Raw genomic sequence first — 25,380 nt, 5'->3', positions numbered from 1 at the left:
TGATCCACACTTTCTGGTAGTGACAGACTGCTAAATAAATAGAAGTGATATTTATGCATTGTTTTTCTGCAGCTTGCATTCTTTTTATTCAGCTCTCTGAGCAGAGTGTCTTGTTGACAGATATACAAATTCCATTATCAGTTAATGATTTTAGCCCTGTGTCCTATACTCGCTTTACTCCGCAGTGCCAGCTGTACACATTAGCCTGGGTAACAGTCAGAGATAATTGTATTCTGTTTATTTGTTTGGGGGAGCAATGGTATTCACTGACAGGCAAATCCCAGTCCTTAGCAAAGATGCAATTCTGTTTTCAAATGTAGTCTGCCATGAGGAGAGCTAGAGAAACACACACTGCATTTGCTCGAGGTGAAACTTCATCCTTCTTACATGCTTATTTTTTTCTCCCGCCCAGAAAAAGGCATTTTTCTTAGCACCTAGGGCATTTGGCAGGCCTTGCGCTCCTACGAGCAGGATATCTGCAGACTCTTAATTTGTTTAGTCGCCATTTAAAGCCCCACCCTTATCGCATGCTGCAGTCAAAAGCAAGACCTCRTTCTTTAAAATACATGTCAGGCCCAGCAGGCTATACAAATGGTCAGGATCACACATATTGGAATGGTCTCAGGGTACAGATATATGCTTGAAGAACTATTTCACTAGTAGTTTTTTCAATAGAGGTCATTAACTTTGGGTACCTGAAATTCTGAGGCAGCTGAAGAGGCTTAATTTTTGAGGAGTGGGTACGCTGGACCTTTGCAAGCAGGAAACTGAGAAGTCAGATACCCTTATGAATCCAGGTAAATTAATGCCTGGTGCCCCTGCATTCCTTCTGTGGAAGAAAAATATTGGATTAACACTGTAAGTGCAGGCAGAGACAGTAGCACATAAACATATTAACAAGGCTGCAAATAAAGTAAGGGGCAAGCTTCATATAGTCTCTGTTTTCTGCTATCAGAGACAGTCTTTCTGAACAGCCGTGACCATCCTACACGTTAACTGAGGAGACATGAGACACAGTTGGCAAGACACATTAGCATCTTCTGCTCTGATAATTAGTTTAGTGAAAAATTATTGCGTTATCTGTTTGGTTTCACTGGAGACCAATTGCAGTCTTAAAGGAGAAAAAAGAAAAAGAAAAAACAAAGAAAAGCTCACATTAGGTGCTTTTAATAAGACAATAAACTTAATAGCGTTCCCAAACAAGGTTTAAAAACCATTCAGCACATGAGTAATTAGCACAAATCAGGTTGGAGGCCAAATGCATTATTTAGTAATGGAATTAAATTTGCTTAGAAAGGAAAAAAAAAGTCCATTAAAATCCACAGAATGTACAAATGTCAAGGCAATACACATAAAACATACTACAATAGAAGCGTTAATGTTGCACTAGAATGTGGTTCAAGTTTTAGCAAATATGCTCCAAATAGTATGGTCAATGATGGAGATCTACTTCAGCTATGTAGGGAGGAAAAAAAAAAAGCTATATTGTACAGCAGGTGTTCATCTAGCAGATGGGCTGAAATCAGTTATCGGCACTCACTGCTGTACTGTTGGTTAAGTTGTCTGAAATCCTCCAAATTACCCCCAGATTGTCCATGTTTGCACCTGAAAGTGTCATTGGAGATGGTTTCCCCATTACAGAGCTATGCAGAAAATCCTTCTACAAGAACAACCTGTTTCCAGGAACGTGATGCTAAAATGTTTTCTTACAGGCTGTATTTTTCATAGTGGCATAGATATCTATTATCTGGCTAAAATATCTGTTAGTACAAAAGATTCAGGAAAATAAAATAGACTATGCTTAGCAGCCTCCAGCAACACTAACAGAATGCACTTGATAAAACTTGCGCTATATAATGAAATTCCTAGGAAGTCATTCAATATTTAAAAACTAGGACAAATTATGCTGYAAGCAGCAGAATACATAAAGATGGCAAGGAGCTTCATCTTATGTTCTGGCTTCAAAAGAGTTCCTGCCAGCCGTGAGTGGTGCAGGTGAGACCCATGCCCACCAGCAGAAAGACTGACCTGGCTTTGTATGAGACTATATAGAAACGTCCCTCAACCAGATCCACGTGTAGATGTTCTCTGACAGCAGGTGGAGGGATCTGCTGCTCACAGATCACCTAGCACAGTGGCAGGGGAGAAATCCCATCTGTGTCCCTCTTGGTGACTGGTTTGCATATTGGTACATTCGAGTTCTTTGTTATACGGCAGTTTCTTAAGAGATGACGAGGGTTTCAGTGCCAGATTACCAGCTCACAACCACACTAGTGATTTGTCAGTTCGCCCTGGGGTAATTTGGTGAATGCTGTGATGCATGTACCATCCCCGTAGTACAAATGGGACTACAACAATTTTCGTAGTAGTCAGCCAGCAAACGAAAAAGAAACTAGAAGCAAGAAACAAGGCAGGTCACTTGGCCCCGAGACTGGTGTTTTGGGGGAGAGGAAAGGATGGCTGGTCTCTGGTGTAGGAGTACCAGGTTTTCCAAGTCAGCCCCACGCACCTCTCAGCTTTGCGGCATCTCTCATAAACGTGCTGCTCCGGGGCCTTCCTGAGGCTCACATTTTCTTTGCAAACCAGCAGCAGGAGCAGGAGCTAGAATGAGGTGCCTGGCTCTCCCAAAGCTTCGCCGGCTCCCAAGATGAATACTTGCTACGGAGCAAGTTACGTTTCCAGGATTTGGACGTACGACTTGCTGCCCCTCCTGGGTAGCTGCCTAGTGTCAGAGCCGATTTCCCCAGTGAAGCAGGAATATTGACTTGCTTCTACCCGCTTTGCTTTCCATGCCGACGCAGACAGCAGAGGAGGAAGGGCTAAGACATTACCTGGAGATTAGGAGCAGCTCTCCCCGCAGGCAGGCACTTTGCTCACCTAGGGGTTGCTGCCTGCACAAAACGTATGCACAAAATGCAGAATGGCTCTGGCCTGATACCGAACGCAAGCAATACTGAACTCGGGTCAGGCTGTCAGCCTCTTATTTGCAAGCTACAGTCGGTCGTACTTACCCATCACCTAACTGGGGCCCATCAGAGATGCGGTCCCAGCACCACACAGACGGCCAAGCAATAGCAGCCTGGTTACCCCACCTCTGCGCACCCTAAGCAGGAACCAGACGTGCCCGAGGCAGCAGGAAGGAAGCCTTCATCTGCTCTCTGCCCCTTCCTTCCCTGCTCCAAGCCTCCTCGGCCACACAAGGGAAGGGAGCCGTAACGCCCTCCCGCAGCGCCAGGAGCTCCCCAGGTCTCGTTTCCGGGATGGGACAGGCACAGCACTGGAGGCAATTCAGTGCAGCCAGAGACACTACCGCCTTGGCTGCTACTTGGGCTGCCAGGCTTCCTCCCCGTGTCTTTTTGCCGCAGCGAATGGGAAAGGGTTCCTTTCTACCAGGAGTTTTGCTTGAACAAGGGTTGAATAGAGAAGAAGTAGGAGCTCTGCCGAGAACGTGTTTTGCTCCAAGTTCTCAGCCCCACATCTAGGACAGGATCTTTTATTGTAAAGTCTGAATAAAGTCTAAGAACAGAGCAGCCTGACAGTCCTGAAAGAAGCCAGTGATCTAAGGAAAATGGGTTTGTAGGTGATACAAAGCTCTTTAGCAGATTCACTCCAAGACCTCTGTGCCTCTTAATGTTTTCAAAACCTATTTTCTCCTCCAGGGTCACAGAGGAGGCTGCGTTTCCTGGAATGCATCTTTGTCAAGGTTTGGGACTCGAGGAAAGCCATGACGTTAGCCAAGGCCTTGCCACAACCGCTTGTGAAACCAGGGATATCAGCTCTCTACAGCAAGTTAATCCTCCTTTCAGCCAGCCCTTTGGAAACAGCATGGGAAACACTGGGGCTGGCAAGCACCTGCGGGTAATCCCAAAGGAACTGGGGCCATAAAAGCATTGCAGACTTTTCTACCAGCCAGCTTGTTTAAACAGGGCCTTGGATATTGGACTGAAAATGAGTGTGCGCTCTAAAAAACATTTTTGCATTAAGTGCTTCTGCACCCCTTTTCCCTGAAAGTTGCTGCAATAGGTTCAGCCAGCCATCACTTAGCTAATGGCTGCTGCACACCAAAACACAACTGCAGTATTTGACTGGGGAGAAAATTAGACATTTCCACCATCATCTTTAGTAAAACTCAGAAACCTGTGAAGGATTACTGAGATATTATTGCAAACTTCAATTGAAATGGGACATTACTTGTCTCATTAATATTTCAGATGTGTTTGAATGCACTATGGCAAAAATGTTACTCAGAAACAAATTCAGGTAGAAGAAAGAACAAGTTTCATTAAATAATGAACATGCACTACACTAAGTCATCCCGAGAGTCAGCCCAATAGTGTCAAAGACAAAAAACCCTGGAGTTCTACTTATTTATAAGGCAAAATTACCTATTCATTTAGGAAAAAGTAATCATGCTCAGTTAGACACACCAGACAAGCATATGAAAAGAAAAATGGCTTTGAAGCGGCTCCTGATAGCAAGCCTAGACAGCTTGAGAAGAAAACTCTGCAGCCCAGGTCTCTTGTTCTCTCTCTTTTTTCCCTTTTTAAAGTATACATTAGAAAGTCTATTAAAGAAGTGGTGTGAATTGGCAATTCTATTCTTCTTGTTGCATAACATTTTTGAATCTTTAAAGGAACATTAACGCAATACAGCTCATTTTCCCAGTACCCACGCACCTTAGTGGAAAACAAGTCCCAGCTGAAAGCGTTCCTTATAAATTGGATATTAGCAGGGAACTGAGTAGAAGATACACCCTTCCTGCTGTCCAGTTTGGCTCCAGATGAGCTCACTGGATCTAGGGAATTAGTTTCTTGGGACGTCCAAGCCTCCACCGCCTCCTCCCTGCAGCGCTGTCTGGAGGGCAGGGCTTTGAGAAAACCCCGCTAATTGGTGATGGGCAACCGCACGGCTGCAGCTTGACCACTAGATGAAAACTTAAATTCCCGACTGCAACACGAGCTTTGCTGCAGTGTAAGATATACAGCAGAATTAGAAATGTGGTTTATCCGGTGAAGGAACCGCCACCCACCTTATTAAAGGTATTAATGAGTTCCTTCAGCTCTCAAATAYTGTAATCAAAGTATTCCTCACCAGGACCGTAATTATTTTCCGCGGCCCATGCCCTCCACCCTGCTCCTGTTTTTGGGCAGGAGCTCTTATTTCCACCCAAACACAGTTATATAAGCCAGAGACCTGTGCAGTTTGGGTCTTCAGCTCTTTCTCCATGTGCAGCAAGCAAAACACCCTCACCAGMTGGGTGTCTGATTCCCTTCTTAGGGGGGGGAAGCAAGCTTAAAAATAAATAAATAAAATAAAATCCYCMAAAAGCAGAAAATTCCTCCACCCTCCCCCAAAACAACCCCCCCTCAAACTGCCACACACACACTACTCCCAGAGCTCTCCTGTTCCCCAGGCCAAGCCCAAGCCCCAGTTGCCCTGATACTGAAAACACCTTTTTTTGGTGATGACAGCAGCACAAAAACTTGGCTTTTAAAGCCAGCAGCAAGCAGCTTCCCCTTCATTTCAGGGGGGAATTAAAGCTTTTCCACACCGATAGCTCCCYGCCTCCCCATGAGGCCCATCCACACGGGGACAGACCCCAGTCTGCCCAAACCGGCCTCATCGGCCAAGACTACAGGACACAGCACTCACCAGCCCTCACTTATTTATTTTTTCCCCTAGGGAAGAAGGTAAGTTTAACTGTGTAGCCTCAAAAACACAGCCCCCACCAGCTCCCAGCAACTGCCCACAACGGGAGGCCGGAGCCGAGGCCCACAGCAGCTTCACTGAGAAAAATCAGGTTTTGAAACAGCACCAGGAGGGGGGAAGTTATTTTGGGGAGAAATTTCTGTGGAAAAGCACCAACACTAGACCAAGAAGCAGCCACTTACCTCATCAGACCAAAGCCCAAACCCCTCACAGCCCCCTCCACACAGGTGCTCTATATCCCCTCTCCCCCGGCGCCGTTCAAAGGGGACAAAACCCACCAGAGCCATAATAAATAATTAAAAAAAAAAAATAACAAAGCAAATCCCGCTGCGTCCTTTCTGGGGGTGGCGGCCCCACAGCCCACGCAGGCCCGAGCCCCCCGCTGCTAACRAGGCCCCTTCGCCAGCGGCCCCGTTGCGCTGGCGCCGTGGCAGCCGCGCGCCCTCCGCCGCGTGCCAGGGCAAAACCGGGAGCCTYGGCGCCGCAGCCCCGCGGGGAAGCGGCTTCTTCCCTCCATCACRCCGTCCGCTACGGAGGCGTCGCCGAAAAAGAAAAAGGTGGTTTCCCCGTGAGAAACCTGACTTTGGCGAGGGTGTTCCAGGCTAAGTTGTGCTGCTGTGTTTTTAGGTGTGTTATCAATCCCTGCACGAGAGAGATCATCCGAGGCGAGAGGCCTTGCTGCGCGGGGCCGGCGTGGGCGCCCGGCCGCGACGCTCCCCCACGAGAAGTCGCCGTCTCCCAGACTTTTGAGGAACATCAGGGAAGCCTGTGCCACTCTTGTGCAAACTCGCCTGCCACCTTCTGTTCCTGCAAGGATATAACGTGCCTCCAGGAGCGTCTCCCCCTTCTCCGTCGTGCCCGTGCGAAGGCCTCCTAGCTAGGGACCTGTGAGGGGCGATTTTCCCATTAGATGCTGGTTCCTGTCTCCCAAACCCCCTCTTACACCTGGGCCAGCGGCACAACTACAGTCAGTAAGGACACCAAGCGGAAAAGGCATTTGCATTTCAGTGATTTACGGACGGATAAATGATGGGTGCCGGGGCCGTGGCTTCGAGGACACGTACTGAGAGGCGTTTTACCCCGGGGACAGTGAATGATGGAGAGAATTTCTGTCCACAGAGGCCCAGGCTGGTTTTGCGTTACGCCTGTTGCAAGGCGATGCGAAACGTCAGCTGCGCGGCTGCGTGGCTAGAAGCTCTCGTGCCCCGAGCCATATCGATGAATCACAACGTTATCTTCACGATGGGCTTCGCTAACCAGGCAGATACTCAGAACGAGCACACGCGGCAATGCTGTTTCGCCTTTGCTGGTGGGATGCAAGCTTTAGAAAAGGAAGATGGGTCTGCACAGCTCGTCCTCCGGGGAGGGAGCCCGTGGGAGCGGATGCAGGCGGAGGAAGACGGAAACAGAGTGGCATTTGCTGTGTCCTCAGACTTGTGACTGAAGGATAATTGAGAAAAATAATCAAGAACAATGACTGTTGAACAATGGCAGCAAATTGGGTTGATACTCCAAATGGTCCTCAATTACTCTGTAGAAATGCTAATTGGAATAGTTCCTTTCTACGACTCAGTCAGCACAAATCTCAAAACCCCAAGACAGTTTTTCTTTTTTGGCAAGCCATCTGTCATACTAATACATCTTGTTGCTGAGAGCTGATGCCTGGTTTTTCCTTTGTCACCATTACAAAGAGAAAGCGCCATGCGTCTCCCAAACCAAACCCAGGTCTCCACCACGGCATATGATTTCTGTACAGAGAGCAGCAGCATGCCTGATAGCCCAAGACTTGCCGCATGCTGCTAAGCGGTGGAAGGGGATTACCAACAGCCAGGTGCCATTCTGGAGCAGGGCTGTGCATATTGCAAGGTTGCTCTAAAACGGAGTTGAAAGTAGGGCCATCAGCTGATTTTTCTCTTTCCTGGGGATTGATTTATCCTGATACATGTGGTTGGATCTCAAGACGCATTAGTGATTCATTCCCTTTAATAATACAAGCAGATAATGGATTCAGCTCCATGAGATAGGCTCGTTTAATAAAATCATTTTCATTTGTTTTCTTTTCAAAATAATAAAAGGAAAACTCAAGGGGATTCCAGGTCTCTGCACTTCCTTACAAACACTCTCCGAGCTCTCTCCTCTGGTCCTTGGTGAGTCGTGCTCTGCAGAAGAGCCACAAGGGACTTCCCATGGGCCCCGTCCTGCTGCTGGAGCCAGGAGGACGTGCTCACCAGGTCACTGGACATGACTGATGAATTTTCTGTCCTGTCTCCCCTACCTCCAGGCTTTTTCAGACAAGCTGGTCAGGTTATTTCCTTATCCCAAGCTTTAAGCCGGTGGAACACATCTTYCTCTAGCCAGTGTTGCAGCCTGGGTGATGCAAAGCAGGTTTCATTAGGGCAATATTTATTTTTAAGGGGGTCAGTTCTGCACACATTGAGGCATTCAATTCATATCAACAAAAATCCATGTGTTGTGTGTGGATATACCCCCGAGGTAGTTCCAGAGGCCGTGCAAATCAAAGTTCAGCTGCCAGAAATCACACTAAAGAGGTGTTTGTTGACACATCTCTTTTCTCGGAATAAAAACTACTCCATTATATGAAAAAACACTTGTCCCTGGAGCTATGTACCCAGCGAAGAACAGGATATTCCCTTTGGCAGGTTCTTTCTCCTTTTGGGCATTTGCTCCCATTCTGCTCCCCTATATCCAACAACATAAAGACCAAGTATCCTGAATGTCTAAGTGAGCAAAGGCAGAAGTGAGGCACTTTTCCTCTTGAATGTCATAAAAACAGTTATTCTACAAAGCAGAAAGTTTGGGTACACTGGAGTCTTCAGTAATCGCATATGACAAAATCTGGCAACTGGAGTGTGGCACCTGCAATCAGGATGTCATCAAGGATTTCCCGCCGGACCGTGTACCCATAACTACTGAGGAGTAAAAAATTCAGAACGATATCAATTATTCAGCTCTCAAACGCCCTCCATGGTGCATGGGGTAGGAGAGGCAGGAGGACATGCTGGAGCTGAGACAACACATGAAATGGATCGTTAGGCTTGTGGGAACGTTTTTACCTGGATATTTGCTGCTACATTTTTGCCTCTGTTTTTCAGAAAGTTCCTGGTCATCTTTTCTACCCCTCTGAGGCAGGACACACTGCTCTCCCTATTATCTCCTGCTCCTCCGTGCTGATTTAACTGGTTCTTTTGCTTCTGTGTTTTCCACTTCCTTTTCTAAACCCACGTTCTTGTTTAGCTTTGTCTGCTTGAAGGTGTTGCATTTCCTCCATCACAGTACTACGTAGGTAGCACTTTAGAGGTCCTTCATTCTGCCCTGAAGACCCTTCATGTAACATTCCCATTCCTAGCATGTCTGGTAAGAATTCATAAGACTTTCAGCTGGTCTCTTTTCACCCTTGTTTCCTAAGAGAAGGTGGTTTGTGCAATCGCCCTGCAATGCTGACTCTTTGTGAGTGTATGTGCAACTTTGTGTGAATGCTGGTTGATGGGTCAGTCTCTCGCCATAGCTTTTGAACAATATCAGAGTACTACAAAGTCACTGAAAATAAAGAGCTGGATGAAAGAAAAAGATAAAAAGATTGCCGTACGAATGCATCTCCACCAGGCAGCAGAGGCTCCAGCCACCAAGTGCAGAGCCTCCAGAAACCGGGTGCTGGTGTCTCACTGCTTGTGAAACTTCTTGTTTTCTTAATACATTTTTTTCCACTTGCTTAAAACAGAGCAGGAGCATCTGCTAGAGATTTCGCTGCGATTTGTTCACGGTCCAGGGCAAAGCCAGACGCACTGCAAGAGCAGCGACCGGTCATAGCGTTACGTACCTCCTCCTTTGGTCAGGGCTTGGTCCCAGGGCAAAGCTTTTTCTCACTGACCCAGCGGCTTCACACTTCTTTGCCCGTGTTAATCGCTCCAGCCACACACTGCTGTGTCACTGGGGCAGTGGGTTCCCACTGCGTTAACTGGGTTATATTCATTTATTTCTGCTCTTAAGCAATATTATGTCCTCTGCTCTGGGAAAATCCCAGTCATCTATGGGAATTGACTCTGAGGTCACACTATTTGCCACATCCACAAAAAGCCCCAAAACGATAATAGATTTCTTGTGACATAAACCTCGGATGGAAACTGCTCTGTTATCGATAGCAGGTCGTGCACAGATCTTTCATATTCTGCTTTAACTATTAGAAGAAAGTACTTTCTGCAGGAGGGGTTTAGTTTATGGTGCACAGCACCACTTCTGCCTCTCCAGCAAGGGTTTCACCTGCTTTTTGGGTAGCTTCTATTCCCAGAAATGACCTTTCACATGCCAAAGCAATGGGCAAATTGCAGCTTAGGGTCCAGGGCTAAAAGATATCTCAAGGGCAGAGCAACCTGCATGCCACACGCGAGCAGGAGTTGCCTGGCTACCTCCTCGCTTGGTTTCTTTCTTATTCTCCTGAATTAGCACAGTCCTTTGGCAYGTCACTTGTTTAAATGTAAAACAATATATTAATATTATTGCTGGGGATTAAAAAAAAAACTTTTCAAATACAATCTGGCTAAATGCCATCTTAAAGCATCTCATCAGCCGATTCTCAGAAAGCCCTTGCCAAGCTAGACCGCACTCTCGCGTCCCTAGAAATTCCCGCTGCGGTAGCTGCGGAGCCACAAAGGAGATCGACGCCGGCAGCCGCTGCCTTCGTTTGGGCACTCGGCATGTTTCGGAGCCCCTTCTCACCCGGGGTCCTCCTCCACATCGCTGGAGAGGAAGAAAATAAGAAAATCATTTCAGAGAGTCTGAGCCGTATCCCCAGCCTTTGCCAGCTGCTGTTTCGCCATCGGTGCAGGAGGGGGTGCCACGAAACAAGCACCGGCTCTGAGCCTGACAAGTGGAAAATGAGTCCCAGCTCTTTCAAGAGTCATTTTCTCCTATGGGTACAGAAGGAAAAAAAAAGTCTGCCTGTAAGGAAGTGTTTTAGCGTTCCCATAATGAGCAGTTCAATGTGAAACCTACTCTGTGCAACTTACTCTGAAATATTTTTAACTCAAAAAAAGAAGGTAAAACAGTTTGTAAAACCGTATTTTAAATCCTTCGACTTTCCTCTCTTTTGTCTGGAATTAATGATGAACTTTACAACCTGTTGTTTCTTCCATTAGGGAAGAGCAGATTGGGGTTTTCAGGTAGCTGCTATTTAACTACCAGTTCCCTGACTGGGCAAGCTGGAGCTCCAGGGGCTGCAAAGAGGGATTTGGTGCATCGCCCCCCCCGAGGGTCCCCAGTCACCCTGCCACCAGGGCGTCATGCTGTCCTGGCTCACCCAGGGGTGCCACCATGCTTAGGTGCTCAGTATCTGAGCGCCCTGATGCAGTTTGCAAAGGAAAAACAAATGCCAGGAGGCTTCGTGCTCTGGAGCCGGAGGAGGAGGGGGATTTCTGCCACCTTGCACTGCAGCTCCCCATGCAGGACAAGATCCTGGCTGCCAGCAAGAAACCCTTTGGGGTGCTGAGCCTGGGGAGGGAGGCCCCACCACAAATCGCAGGAGACCCCGTGGAAAGGGCTTGGGGATGCCAGGCACTATCATGATGCCCTGTCTGATACCAGCTGGTGAGCTTCCCTGCGGGCCCACCAGGCCCCTTGGCAATGGTGCCACCTGACCCACCACATAGCATCATCACTCCTGCACGAAGCACAAGCTAACGGAGAGCCCGGCATGACAGCAGGCTCGAAGCTGAGCGTCCATGACCTTCTCCTGAGGAACAGCAGCTCCTGCGTGGTCTGTCTGGCTGCAGCCTCCTTGGCCGGGCAGGGTCTTGGTCGCTACGCCGGAGAGGCCTGGTGGCAGATGTCCTATGCTACGACCCAAAGCCTTCCCAAGCTCCTATCTGGTGTTTAATAGCTAAAGCTTTGTCTCAGTTTTGCTGTAAATCATAAAAAACGTTAACTCCCTCACTGAGGGAGTAAGAAATAGTGGATGTACTTCCTAAGGATTTCTCAGTCCCACCCATTTCATTGAATTAACTTCACATCCTTCCCAGGAATGACACTGCTCTTGGAAAAGCAGCCACTTCTGGGGTGGGACATGCAGCTGTTTTCAACTTCTGCAGCTGTTTCCAGCATACAAGAGCACTGGGCTGAGAATTTGGGTTGATTTTGGGGGCACAGATGCTGCAACCAGATGGGCTGGAAGACCCAGGGATAGAGAAGACCTCCTCAGTGAGGAGCCCATACCAGCAGATTAGTGACGCTAGCCAGAACGTCATAACTGACAAGTTATAGGATCGGTTGATGGAAACACACGTGGGGTGGACCTGGGGACCTCAGTGTGAAGGTCTCACAGCCTGAGCAGGTTAGTGAAACCCAAAGGTACAGGCCATTTCTGTGCCAATCTTTTAACTGATCTGGTCAAACAGGCCCTGACCATTCCAAGGTTTAATTATTACTCCAAGCTGAATTAAACGTAATTTATTTTCAGAAATCTTTCCTGACATCTTACCATAAAAAAAAAAAAAGAAGCCCAAAACCAACAAAGAACCTCAAGCAAATGGGACAGGCTGATAGATCTATCTCCATTGTGCTTCAAGCATTTAATCTTCCGAACATCTTGTTTCCTATACTGCTCCAGCACGGGAAAAGAAAGATAGTTGTCATTTGCTGGCTGTAAAAGGATGTTGGTAACAGAAAGAATAATTCTACCCTAAAAAAAGGAAAAAAAAAAAGAAAAAAAGAGCTATTCAAACAAATCAAAAACCCAGCGCATGAAAGTTAAACGAAGTCACCAAGGACAGAGCAGGTCCTAAGACCTGGTTAAAGAGAGGAAATAGGGAGTTTCTGCCTTGGTGTTAGTGGGCCTGCGCAGTGGGACCGGCTCATCCCACCCACGTCTCCCCAGGGGCACCGCGCTCCCAGCTGCTTTCTCAAATAACAGCCAGCTGGAGCAGACCCAAGCTTCATGCTGTGATTAGAAAAGTGCCAGGAAATTAGGAAGATGTGGTAGAAAGCCCCATTCTTCATGGCTTGTTCTTTTCCCCATTTGTCTCCGCTTCAGGTTCCTCGTTTTCTGGCAGTGCCGGCCTCTGGGACAGCCCCAGCGTCCTGCCAGCGGCCAGTTCGAAAAGCAGCCCCAATTATCATCGCACTCTGTAACGCATCAGCCCACGCTGGGGAGACAACATCTTGCTAAGAGCAACCCGGTGCTAATTACCATGCAGGCCAAGAGAAATATTCACTCTCCAGAAAAATATTATTAATTTTCTTATGCATACTGAGGGCAGCCTGTTTCATCCAAAGCGCTCAATGAACCAACACGCCAATCAGCAATATCATTTCTGGTTTATAAACAGGGACACGGAGACAGGCCAGTGATGGCCTTGCAGGCTCCGCTCCCCATCCAGTCTAATTTGCCCCAGATATATTATTGGACCTATTTAAAGTGTGGATGTTGCTCCTGAACACGCTCGCACACCCACACGCTCTCGCTCGCTACCTCCGCACCGGTAGAGGGGCCAGCTAACAGCTTTGCCCTTGTCCTTCAATGCCTCATCTCCCCCTCTTGTGCAAAGTGAAATTCCTGGCTTGCTCAAGAGCCTTTTGGGAACAAAAATTGGTAACACAGGCCTGGAAAAATGCAAATATGTCAGAGCTGATAAAGGGTGAAAAAATAAAAAAAAAAAGAAAGAAAAAAGAAAAGAAAAAGCCCCCAGGAGTGTGTAGGTGGCAGTGTTATAATCTCAGGCTGTCATCAGTTTAACGTTATTAAACAACTTCTTAAAATAGCAGCCATAATTATTCCTATACAAAGCTCAATCTGGAGAGTTTTAAGTTCTTTCATTTCTTTCCTCCTTCAGTCTGCTTTACTGATCCTGATGCTCATAAGCGCCAGACTCACAGCACTTTCCCGAGCGAAACACCGGCCACCACCGTTTTGCTCCCCTTCCCGGAGGTTTTGGGGCAGCTGGTGGGGTTATGGGGGCCAGGCTGCAGGGCTCATCCAGCCCTGGAGGCTGTAAAAATTGTTAACATTGGGCTGGAGGAACCGGATGGAGATGAGCTGCTGACCCCCAGAAAGAACAGCAGCCCTGGAAAAATAAAAACAAAAAAATCCCCCCCCAAACTATTCAGCAGGGTGCTTTAGGCCCCATGTCTACGGGCAAAGCGGACTGGGAAACCACCTGCCCAGCAGGTTCGCTTTGCCTCTGAGGCAGCCCGGGAATCATCCACGCAGTCCTCACCCAGCTGCGCTAGGCTTGTACCTCTTGACATGAACGTAGTTTTTGTTGCATTTTTAATTGTAAAAATGTATTTACATGAATAAAATACAGCTCACTTGAGGATATGACCTACTTTTTATGGAAAGATAAAACAGTCTTAGGTTTATCTTCTCATTGCATTTGTTTCAGCTCTTCTACACCAGCCAGAAACGTTGAAGCAGATCAATAGGAAACCCACAACTGCCAGGTTGCTTTTTTTTCTCCTGTAAATAACGACATTCTGATTGAAACAAATGCGAGCTGCTACATCTCCATGATGGGGCCTTTAACCTTCAGATGTGGCAGAGCAGTTTTGACAGTGCCTAATTTATATTGAACTAAATAATTTGATGAGGGTTTAAATGCATGTGTTCTGCACTGCAAGAGAGACCTCCTCTGTTTTTCTAAATTATGAATAATAATAGATATTCCTACTGCCCTGGACAAATGTGGGCCATTCTGAAACTCATAAAGTGCTCCAGGAACAGGGGGCCCTGCAATTCTCATAATTCCCGGGGTGCCTGGGAACCGGCGGCCAGGATGCCGCTGTGCCCGCCGAGCCTCCCGCCTCTRCGCCAGGCGAGATAAAATGCATGAATTAGTCGGGTGCGACCTGTTACTAGCGTTTTGGCTACAGCTGTCCTCCCTCATCGTTACGGCCCCGCAGGAAGCGCCTGCAGCACTTTAACAAGCTCACTTATTTTCTTGCATTTATCCCTTCACTACCTGTCCGGAATGGGAGGAGAATAGTCCTTATCGCACGGAGGACAGTCTCCTTGCACAGTGTTTCTCCTTTGGTAACTGGCATGACGGGAACATGGTAAATAATTCCTCCCATTTCCTTGCATTTGCTAGGATATTTTCTGCAGTTAAAGGAAGGGTTGAAATTCTCTGCACACTTTTGCCCTGCGTGCAGCTTATCCTCAGTCACTTAAAGCAGCCTTTGATGATTCTGGCTGGAGAAAAATTAAACCAGTATTGAAGCCCACATTCTGCACCCAGCTATGCTTATCCTAAATACCATTTACTTACTAAATATAAAGAAACAAGCAGAATCTGACCCTTACTGACATGACAACATGTCACACTTAAGACATGGATTTCCTTGGTCACATGTGTGACACCGATAGCTTCGGAAGCATCCCATTTTCCCCACTGAAATCAGATCAACAAGCTCTCCTCCAGATAAGCTGAATGACATTTCAGTACCTATTCCAATTAACTCTTACTAATTAAATCACACCTTCCTGCTTTATCCACAGATTTTTCCCCTCAAGCTGCAGCAGGAGGCTGGCGTGTGTCAAAACGCAAGGCGGATATGAGGGTCTCGAAGTTACATTTTCTTGAATTGACACCTCATTAAAGACATTATCACGATGGCACAATAAGACATTTATGGGCACCTGTCTTGGCTCTACTCTCATTTGTGCGCTTCAGTTCTATTACAGAAGCCCAATACTAGGGGCTTTTAAGCATATACATTAGGACGGCTCTTGTTGAGCAGAGCACTTAGCATGTGCTTAGTTTTGGCACTGATACGGATCCTGCTGGAGTCCAAGGAGTCACAACACATGTCCATGCACTTTGCTGATTAGGAATAGAGAACCGAACCTCAGGTCTGGGGATTTGTCTACATGCACTTTTACAGCTGCTTGTTTGCAATTAGGCCTGGTTAGGGTAACAAGGGCTTTGTTCCAGAACGATCAATTTAAGCAAAAATCAAATAAGGCTGGCCTGAACTGACGTGATGGCTCAAACAGCCCTTTGAACAGGCGGAAATACATCGACCGAGGTTTACACAGCTGCAAGCCCGAGTGTGTACAAGTCAAACACCTTTTCTGCACCCTGCTCACACACGGTTTTTCCTCTTAGAAAAATGAATTCACGCTGCCCTAACATTAAAGATTAAAAGCAGCTGCATCTCATCGCAGCCAAAAGATTTATCAAGCGCTCATGTCAAAAATGATGGCTTATTGGGGAATAACCTTCAATGCTGGCACTGCGTATTTTCAAGGAGTATTAATCACTGTTTGCGTATGAATAATTCTGCTTTCAAGGGAGAGCAAGGTGAGGTTTAGGGACTTCTGAGGTGGTTTGATTAAAAATGCCAGACTGAGCCTGGCGAGCGCTGCACTACAAATCACTCGGAGCTCGAGAGCAGCCAGTTAGAGCCGATGTATTCCTTAAACACAGCCCCAGGGATAGGAGCCTGGCAATACAGTCAAGTGGGGCTAGTCTTTTGACTGAAACGCTGCTTTCCTATGTTACAAACAAGGAGAAAAAGAAAAAAGAAGGAAAAAAAATCATCTTTCTTTTCTTACAAAGTTTATCAGAAGAAAGTGAATTGGCCAGAGACTCAGAAAAGACGAACTGGTGTGAAAACAAGCAAGAACAGGAGAAGGAGGGGAAGAGGCTTACATGATGATACCCACTCTGATCTACTGCCAAGATCACCACCAGACAGGAGCACTGGGAGCATCCGCCTGTGGCACGGCCGGCTGCAAGCCCTGCTGCCCAGAGGCCGGGGCGATGGGCACCCTCACACCACACACATGATAGCACCCTTGCTAAAACACACGTCTCGACTGCTGCAGATCAAAGGCCATCCCGACTGACTCTTTTTTCCCCCTCTTTAAACAGCTGTATCCAGGGGACTGCTTTACAATTAAAGATATGCACACCCCAAGGTAATCACCACAGCCGTCGCCTGCCCAGCTAGAACCACTGACCACGGAGGCCACCATAACGCAAAACATCAGATATACAAAACCTCCCATATGGATAAAGCAGAGGCAGCCTCTCCCTTTCCATAAGCTACTGTAGCCATGGGAACAGTTTGCAATTTGGGAATGGTCTGCAATCTGAAATCCTCTTGATGGCGATAGATAGAAACCCCATGGTGTGCTCAGGAAAGGTCAGATGAGTAACGTGCACCGGCAAGCGCATGATGAGGTGGCACCAGCACAGCAGGAGCCGCTTGCAGCCAGCGCTGCTGGGAGTTGCTCTGCCCCCACCACGGGCTCTGCCGTGCACCGGCTGGCTGCAGTTCAGCCTGCTCGCAGAAAGAAAAATTAAAGCGGTGCTGTGGTTCTCAGGACAGTAGAGATTACTGAACAACTCAACCCATGCAACAAGGGACGCTGCGGCAGAGTAGAGAAAAACCCACCAGAAGGCCCTAAAAACAGATGAGAAAAGTGGGGAGGAAATGGTGTTTCTTGGAGGCAGGCGTGAATGTTAGGCTTTCATGGGCAGTGAACCTAGGGAAAAAAAAAAAAAAGATCTCAGGTGAAAAGAAGGAAAAAACAACAAAAAAAAATCTCACAACTAGTTCTCATTAGTGGAGGAGCGTTTCCTACGGGTGAACATTTTGCCTGTGTACAAAGCGCTCCCCAGAGCCGAAGGGCTGCTGTCTGCACGGCTGACAAGTGAACAGCACGGAGGAATAAACCTACTTAATGTCTTAGCATACCTTGAATAGCCCATAGGGTCTAACATGCCAGGGAAAAATTAATATACAGCCCCAGCAAATAGTATTAATAAGGCAACACAAAGACTTTCAGCCCTACTAAAGACCACTGAACCGCATGCAACGCACCCRTGTTGGCTTTGCACCCGGCCGCAGCGAGCTGCTGCCGTGGCCCCGCTGCTGAGTGGCTGCCACCCCACGGCGCTGCTGCCTCACCTTACCCTCCCCAGCACGACGGGCCTGCAGCGAGGGACAAGCAAGGGCAGCAGCTCTCTGGAGGGCTGCAGCTCCTCATTTCAGCTGTAGCCACATTGGGAAGGGCTGCAGCCATGAGCTGCCCCCAGGCTCCTTTCTCCTGGCTGCTCTCTGCTGACCCTCCTGCCTCCCTCAGTGCCTCCACGTTCAGTAAGGCTTCCCAGGATGCTCCTAGCTAACGAGCTGAGCCATCCCCATTTCTGTGACACCTGGGCTCCATCACAGCTTGGGATCACCTGGTGGGAAGATTTGGGGAGGAAAGGGGCTTGTATGGGCTGCTTTCGGTCCCCAGGGTGCAGCCCTTGTCTTGCCTCCCTGGGGCTACAGAAAGGGGATAAAAAAAAAAAAAAAAAAAGGGAAGGAAAATTACGTGTGTGGGAGAAGGTGGCTCTCGGGGGTTCCCTCCTGAGAACCACCCCGAGCTCCGCTTCATGACCAGGCTGCTCAGGATCTTTTCAGGCTGGAGTTGCATTTGCCTCCCACGTGCTATTTCTTCAGTTACCGTCTATCCCTCCCCGTGTCATGAACTCCATATGCCACCCAGCCTGCTGAGCTGCATTGGTGTATGTTGAGTGGGAGGCTGATGGCAGGTGAAAGAAAAAGCTTTAGCCTGGTGTGGTATTTAGAAGTGTCAGCGAGCACAGTGAAATTTATGTATATATCAGGCAGCTTTGAATTTTTTTAACCCTTACTGCCAGTAGTTTGCTCTAAGCACTATAGCTCAAGCTCATGTGGACACGTGCACCAAGGATCCCAACACCAATTACTCATTCATGCAAAACGTGAGATTTTCTGCTTGTAAGAGTGCAAACCATTTTCTGTGTAGTGTTGCCCAAGCGGTCTTCATGACAGTCAGCGGAGAGGCCTGACACGTCCCGTTCTAGGTGCAGGAAAGGAGCTGGGGAGTCTAAGGATTTAAATCTTGTAGGTGTTAAACCTCTGCCTTTCAGCAGTCCTGCACTTACGGAGGGTTGTGCTCCCTGGGTAAATGTGTGAACTCCTGGGCTCACAAATGGAGCCACATGATGATGAGCTCTCCTGTGAATTAAAATAATTTAGTTTTCTAATTTGTCTCTAGACTGCTAAATCTGCTGGGGGCTTGAGAAAGGTGTGAAGTTTTTCTATGTCTTCTGTTTATGTAGGCAGATATTTTAAGTTATAAAACAAACAATTCTGTATCTAAACAGTACAAAGGAAAATTCCACCCTGGGACAGAGTTGTCTTAGGGGACACAGGATTAACTGCACTGAACAGCTCCTTCGCATTAGAGACCATAGCCATGTGGGACAACCCTCATGGTTTTTTGAGCATCAAAATTATTCCGGCTCTTGGCAATACCCAAGGTCTCCCTTTCAAGAAGACTAACTGGGAATATAAAAGAACCATCAAGAGGAAAATGCAAAGGCAACAGCTTTGAGCCACCAAAACCAGTAACATCAAACTAGGTCGAAACAATCATTCCTAGCAGGATTGCAAACCCCTCCGCTCAGCGTGCTGGCTGGAGCCCGGATGGCTGCTGCTGCAGGGCTGGTAGCTGGCGGTAAACTCCTGTAAGGCCAAAGGCTCTTGAGATCACATTTTGGGATCCACTGGCTGATTTTAATCAACATCAGCCCTGCTGTGGCACCATTTCAGTGACACTGGACAGGGAGTTTGGAGCCCGTAAATTAAAAGGGTGGGCTTTACCTTCAGCTGGGGTGAACAGATGAAGAACAGCAAGTCTGAACACCGGACAGTAGGGCTGTTTTTTCTTTAATGCTTGAACATTCCTAGAAGCTGACCTGTTACATAAAATGTACAAATTGTCTTTTAGAATGAGAAACAGATGCTTGAGGGAAATACAAAAATTAAGGGTAAATACAACTGTACTTACAAAAAAGATGCCCTAGTTTTAAAACTTAGCAAATTAAGGAGTAAATGACACTAAATATACATTACTTTCCTTATTTGAAGGAACTGGACAAGAAATAATCTTGTACGAGAGTCATCTGGCATACACACATACAGTGAGGTCCCACAGAACCCTGTGGCATCAAAATCAACACAGACAGTGGGTGCTGCTCCAGGACTTGGACCCTAGTTTGGAGTAGTTAATAAATAATAAACAAATAATAATAAAGCAGTGCAACATTCATTACGTATTATGTTACAAATGAGGTTGAAAGTGCATATATTCTATTTGTTTAAATTACCATAAGATGAAACAAGCTCAAATGTACCAAGAATCCTGGAGGGTTTTGTTTTGCACAAATGAAAATTTCAAAAAGGTTTAAAATAACAGGAACAGAAATAGAAGGTTTGACAAAACTTTCTTCTGCAAAGTGACAAGCTCCTACTTCCCACGGGAGTGCATGAGGGAGCATTACCTTTTTGCTCCCCAACCTTCATTTACAATTAGATTGATATTCACACCCTGGCAGCTTTTGGTCCTCTAAGACCAAAGTACATCATATGAAATTGTTAAAATTAAAAACTCAAAATAAGACTCAGAAAAAAAGTAATACGAGATGCAGCTAAAATACCATGTTCTGCAAAAATAAAATATGAGCCAATTACTTTGCTACAGTGGACTACCTTCATTAATTTCAGCTATGCCACTTTAAACCAGTTTGGGATCTTGGCTTTAAATAATTTGCACCTCTGTCCAGGCCATAATCAGGCGGCCGTAATTTCACCTAACTCCTATGCCTACTATTTCCTATGGGATGGTTTTAGGTAGTTTTTAGCTGCACTGAAATTCTCTCAGTTGCTCTTCAGACCTCCAGACTATTGGACTATGGAGTAAATCTGGGTGTCTGAACCACCCCGAACAGTAAAGGCATCCCTGGGTTGAGGTGCACGGGGGTCTAACTCGGGACGTTCAAGGAACAGTTTGCAAATGGCCCTACAGAAACAACAACCTAACTCTCTTGGCCTTCCGAGGTATAGTTGAGCTAGTTCCTGTTACTGCCTGATTAATACTCAGCAAAGAGAGATATCAATCAGTAAATATCAAATCAGGATACAATTTGTGTTTTTCTAATGGTTACTGTCACTTGGAAATTTACACAAATTCTTCAGTCCGACTGGCCTTTAGGGCAGTAAATCTACAATTAAATGATACAGCCAAATGCACAAACTTTTGCAACCTACCTAAACCAAAAAACACACTTTCTTGTTGTTCTTTGTTCTACTTGATTATCTTTTCTCTACTATCAGGCCCAGCCCTGGATTTATTCCACATGCAGAACTACCGTGTGCTCAATGGCACGCTGTATGTGTGGAAGAGCTGAAAGAACAGGGCTTCAGAGAGATTTTAGCTTTACAGGGAAGAATCAAAAGAAAAAAAAAGAAAAAAGGAAGGAAAATATCCCAATTGTCTTGGTTATATTATTGGCTATATAACCAATTTCTACTGTTATATTTATGATCCTATAAATAGAGAATTGTCCTGAAAGAGTGGCCTACAAAATGACAAAGGGAGTCAGGACACCGCCACTGTGCCCTGCGTGGCGCTCAGCACGGGGAGGAGGACATCTGGTCATATTCGGGGCACTTGAGCAGCGCTGGGTAGTTACTGTTCATCTGCAGGGACGCCTCGCTGGAGATATCCGAAGGGCTGCGTCCACGCACCCACGCATCCGGGTGCAAAAACTGCCCGGAGTAATCGGAGCAGTTGCTCAGACGGGGACGGTAGAAGCTGGGGTGCGGGCGGTAAATGTCCTCGGCGGTGTATCTTTTCATGAACAAGTAGACGGACATCACGCCGGCACTCTGGAAAGGAGAGAGAAACACTGCCGGTTACTCGCCGCACCACTGCCGGCCTCCTCCACGAGCACCAGCATGGCAAAGAAAGGTTGCTTTTCTCGCTCTGCTGGTGACTCGCAAGGACACCTGAGGCAAGACCCTTCTCTTCCCTGTGCTCCTGGGACCCTGCAATAAATACTGTGGAGTAACAACATCTCCTCCTCCTCTTGATTCAAGCGCTCATCAGATGATTTACCCCATGAGTGCTCCTGGCTTGGGTCTCGGTCCCATCACTATACATGCCTCCCACCATGCTATATATTACTCATCTGACCTAACGGTCTGCCTTTAAAACCCATCACTGTCCTCTTTTTCCTTACAGCCTCTTGACAATACCTACACTAGTGCCCAGCACCTGAGAACAGAATACGCTCATTACAGGCATGTCACAGAGCTCACAGCTGGCCAGTACCTCTGTGAGAAGGAAAGAGATAGCAGAGAAAGCAAATGACCATCCGTATTTGTAATTGAAGAAACTTTCAGAGTCCTTGGTCCTGTTCAGCATCTCGTCATTAATGCTGGAGATGTACAGAACCAGCCCCACCACCAGCGACAGACCTGAGGAGACACGAGGGAGAAAGGCAGCAGGAAACGCTTTAGGTGTGAAGAGGTTCGTGAAGCAGCCTCCTCTAAGACCAAACTTGCAGGTGAAACTGCAAACGGGTAGGCTGCGCTTGAAATGACTGGGGAAGCAGGCTGCTCCCTGCTGAACCGAGCCAGGGCGTTTACACCATTTCAGTCGAACCATTATGTTGTTAAGCAAGTTCCTCTGAACTGTGCACTGTGTAGGAGCCTGCTTCAAAACTCAGCTGTCACAGCTATTTGTTTAACACTATGATAACACCATGAATAAAACATTCACTTGTCTGATGTAGACATATCCTGGCTGATTATTTTGAGGTTTCAGATCTCTCCTGTGACCGACTTACCATGAGAAGTAAGTGTCCCCTCCCCACCCTGCACTCACAGGAGCTGCTCCTGGGGGAATAACTGCAGGTGCTTCTCCTCCTGCCTCCTTGCGGCACGGCTGCCTCGAGTGAGTCCTGCTAGCAGGCAAGCACTGATACTGCAAACCAGTGCAGCTGGGGGTCACGCCGGGAGCCCCCCCAGGCACCAGCTCGAGTGAGGAGCCGAAACAGTGGGCTACGAGAGCACTGAAAAGTACCACAATGAACGTCCCCTATGGTCAAAAATTTGCTGCTTCTTTCTAATTAGATGTAGGGCGCAGGATGTGATATTAATATTGATTTTCATTTTGTCCAGCAGGGCTTGCATCCCTGAGGCCAGCGCTCACCAGCTTGTCACATCCGCCAGCCCCAGTYGCCTCATCGGGGCGCCCATGTAGGGGCAGGCACTTGGGGGAGAGCTTGGGGGAAAGAAGATTTTGACAAATGCCTAATTACCCTCCCCCCCTCCAAAAACAGTCCAAAAAAGAAACATTTTCACACGAATGGCCCCAAACTCACAATGCCATTTTTTAGGTATTGCTGGCAGCCTTTCCCCCGTGTGCCATTACATTGCTGCTCTCAGTGGCGAATTCTGCACACAGAACTACTGCGTGAACCTGGCTCAGATTTCGGTTGTGCCATGTGGGCTACTTTTACCTGTGGCACCAGTTTTACCTGTGGACTAGATTAAATTGAAACATAATATTCATATTCATAATACATTCATGTTTATGAATTATAATATTTATTAAAATATAGTTTATGGCAAATGGTCAAATGATTGGGGTTTCATGACCCTCCTCTACACCTGAGAAAAGCTTGCGGTAAAACTCGACAGACACATGATCAAGGGGAATTTTTGCTGACAAAACTCACCAGACAGGATGAAGAATATTCCAGACACGAAGGCGAGGATGGTCCTGTGAGGCCGAATGTGGCCGATGTTGCTCAGTATAAAACCAATGAACATGAAAAAGAGGCTGACCAAAGGGAAAGGGGTAGCAGAACGAATCATCTCTGGTTGGGAGAGGAGCAGAAGAAAGTGCAGAGGGTTAATCCTCCCCCCGGCTGGCTGGATGGCTCCACCTGCCCTGCTCTGCTACCGCCTTGTCCCTCCTCGCTCCCACTCCACCTACACGGCTCCCCAGCCCTTGCAAGGGTCCCCCTCTCCTCAGGTGTCTTTGCTAACCAGGTGGCTGAAGTGGCAATTTGGCGGAAACATCTGTTAATGTTTGCATTTCTGAGGGTTTCCATGTGAAGCATTACACAGGGAGAAAAAAACCTCATGCATCAGAACCTGCGTTTTTCTCCAGCATTGCTGCAAAACTGTTTACTCAAGACTTTTACTTATTAAATCAAAAGTGACTACAGAATTTATAGTGAGAGCTATGATGCTCCATCTTTAACTCATCCCACTGGGTAATGTGTAAAATTGACTGCTGCAGAAGAAATACTGCTGCAAATTACTGACAGGAGAATATAAAGCCAAATGCTTCCATAAACATAAGCGCTGAATAGGCAGTGAAAGGAAATTATACCGTTTACAGCCTCTGTGAGCTTCCTGCCAATAGGAAAAGATGCACTCAAAAATTTAGCAGCACATCAGATAATTCACATAGTAAAAAATGTAGTTGCATCCTGGTGTGGTAGCACCTCCAGCGAAGCAGGAGTGTCCTCAGCGAGGACACAAAGGGGATTTTTAGGGGGATCCCTAGTGACCCGTCGTGCTTTGCAAAGGCTGCAAAGAATAAGACCCCGCAAAAGATCACCTACTCAGGACATTGATTGTCGATTCAGATGTCAGCTGGACATTCATGGGCATGACGTATTCTATAGTGAAGCACCGGCCGCGCTCTTCACCTGCAGGAAATAGAGACTGATTCATGCCTACAATTTAACTGCAGTTTTTTATTTGGAGGTGTGTGCGTGAAAAGTGGCTTTAAAATTAATTTCAGTGCATGCATAAAAGCAATCTTGCTTTTTCGTGCTGCTTCTATCTTGACTGTTAGTATTTGGTGCTGAAGAATCTATCTGTTAACTACAATCTCATTGAGAGATCAGCTTCCTGCCTTTTAAAATGTCCCTGCTGAAAGAACGATAGCTGGCTGAACAGACAGGAAGGAGGCCAGCGTTTTGCTCAGAAACGAAGGCTGTACCTGCCAAAAAGCAGACCCTCCAGAGCCCCGAGTGCAGCGACATCTTGATCTCCGTCGTCTGGTTTTGGGGCTGGATGGTGCCTTCCTCCAGGTAGAGCCAGTAGTCGGTGCTGACAGAGATGCCCAGGAGGCCCAGGCCGCAGACGGCGAAGACGCTGCTGAGCAGGGTGAGAGCCTTCCTGCCGCACGTGCTCATGCTGAGGAGCATCGGGGGCCACGGCGCCAGGACGGGGTGCCTGGGGGGGCACAAGGGACAGCGGGTTAGCAGCTACTGCAGCCTGCACCTCAACTATTTGCAACTTTGCTTTCTTGAAGAAATGCCAGCGTCAAAAGCTTTGCCTCCCCCCCGCCCCAACTGCTTATTTGGGTCAAGCTGAAATAAGCCATTAAAAAAATCACAGCACGCCCTGACAGATGGAGAATTTGAACCAAATCCTACCTGACTGCTGCCCTGCTTCGGCCAAGCACTCACGGACTTGCTGAACGTGCTGCAGAGCATGTGAGAGCCAGCCCCGGAGACACAGAGATGCATCCTGGCCACCGAGCAGTTTATCTGCTCTGCTTTCATTTGTTTTACGTGAATGCCTACTGCTCCATCCAAATCCAATACTTCATCTAGCTAAGGATTTAGCCAGCCAAGCTCAGTATCTGGCTTCCTCAGCGTCTTTTATCATCTAACGCTCAGGTGAGGTTGGCAGCACCAGCGGTATCTCCTCGCTACAGGAGGGCACTGAGGTACGAGGACATTGAGCTCCCAGACCTACAGAAACATGTACGCACCAGCAGGCAGCCAGCACCAAAATGTTTTTGATGCAGGC

At 47.3% G+C, this 25,380-nt stretch overlaps 1 protein-coding gene across 1 annotated transcript; it reads right to left on the bottom strand.

Annotated features, from left to right (window-relative positions):
* Positions 1–21,168: 21,168 nt before the first annotated feature.
* On the bottom strand, positions 21,169–24,770 carry CACNG5 (calcium voltage-gated channel auxiliary subunit gamma 5). The gene is made up of 5 exons (XM_026067478.1): positions 24,563–24,770; positions 24,180–24,266; positions 23,283–23,423; positions 21,872–22,017; positions 21,169–21,426 (listed from the first exon to the last, which is right to left on the bottom strand). The coding sequence occupies exons 1-5, from the start codon at positions 24,768–24,770 to the stop codon at positions 21,169–21,171; spliced, it is 840 nt and encodes a 279-aa protein (XP_025923263.1).
* Between the last annotated feature and the right edge of the window lie 610 nt (positions 24,771–25,380).

The sequence above is a fragment of the Apteryx rowi genome, unplaced genomic scaffold, assembly GCF_003343035.1.
Source record: "Apteryx rowi isolate R43461 unplaced genomic scaffold, aptRow1 scaffold_26, whole genome shotgun sequence".
Lineage (NCBI taxonomy): Eukaryota > Metazoa > Chordata > Aves > Apterygiformes > Apterygidae > Apteryx > Apteryx rowi.
This window is presented reverse-complemented; position numbering and strand designations above follow the sequence as displayed.